At 35.0% G+C, this 1,011-nt stretch overlaps 1 protein-coding gene across 1 annotated transcript in view; it reads left to right on the top strand.

Annotated features, from left to right (window-relative positions):
* The window catches only part of LOC101490078 (uncharacterized), a 4,560-nt gene extending 4,220 nt beyond the window's left edge, over positions 1-340 (top strand). Inside the window, exon 4 of the mRNA XM_027335895.2 lies at positions 1-340. Within this exon, the coding sequence (XP_027191696.1) occupies positions 1-28 (28 nt within the window). The 3' untranslated portion in view covers positions 29-340.
* Positions 341-1,011: the final 671 nt, after the last annotated feature.

The following is a 1,011-nucleotide window of genomic DNA, read 5'->3' on the forward strand; positions in this document are numbered from 1 at the left end:
TAGGGAAGGTGAGGTAAGTGAAGCATAGTTTTCACATGTTACTGGTAAATTAAGTATTTTAGGGAGGTGGATTAATATTATGTATTATCTTCTCTTGGTGTTTCACATAAAAATTTCTTTATTTATATTTATTGGGTGGCTCACTCCCACTATGTGAGATTTTGTAATTCTTTCCCCCCGAGTTCACTGAAAAGAAGTGAGAGTTGGGGAAAAATCAATGTACAAAGAAATTTGTAGTTTAAACAATTTACGTGGGACAATGGTAGGAGAAGTTTACTTTGTATTATTGATGTAGAGCCATGCTTATTAATATCATGTGCCAGTCTGTTATTTCCACCTACATCAATTATGAACTTCCTAATGAGAATATCTTTTATGAATTTACTAAGTTTGATTGGAATATAAGTAAAGATTGATCACAGATTTTTTCACGCAGAGATCGAACTTATATGTTTTCAATTAAAGTTGTCAATTTTGGCCTGACCCAAAGGGTTGGCTCGATGGGCCTGTCTTTTGAGTTAGATTGGGTTCTTAATTACATGTCCGGAGACAACAAGCCCATTTTGGCCAGCTAGGCCACTTTATGCAAATTTTAAAATTAAAATAGTTTGTAGTTTTTTTGTTGGCTTGGCCCTGCCTAACCAGACTGGTGTATTTAAGGCTTGGTTGGGCTACCAAATTTGTCCTAACCCGACCCGATTTTCAATTTGGCCAGTTGCTATTTCATGCTGGGTCAGACGACACAATTTGACAACTTTACTTTTAAATGATTTCACCTTAATCAAAATTTAATAATCGTTGTAGTTCAACTACTTAATTATACTATAACTAATTTGTTATTATTTACTGTTCTTGTATGAACACAAGAGGTTGATTGCCAAAGTTGGTGATGTGAACTATGAGTTTAGTTCTCTAATCTTTTCTGTCAGGGGTTGAGTACTCCTTGTTTCTCCTAATGTACTTCTTCTCCAAATGGGGTGTGTATTTGCAAAAACACTCTGGTGAGTGATA

The sequence above is a fragment of the Cicer arietinum genome, chromosome 6 (assembly GCF_000331145.2).
Source record: "Cicer arietinum cultivar CDC Frontier isolate Library 1 chromosome 6, Cicar.CDCFrontier_v2.0, whole genome shotgun sequence".
NCBI classification, from domain to species: domain Eukaryota; kingdom Viridiplantae; phylum Streptophyta; class Magnoliopsida; order Fabales; family Fabaceae; genus Cicer; species Cicer arietinum.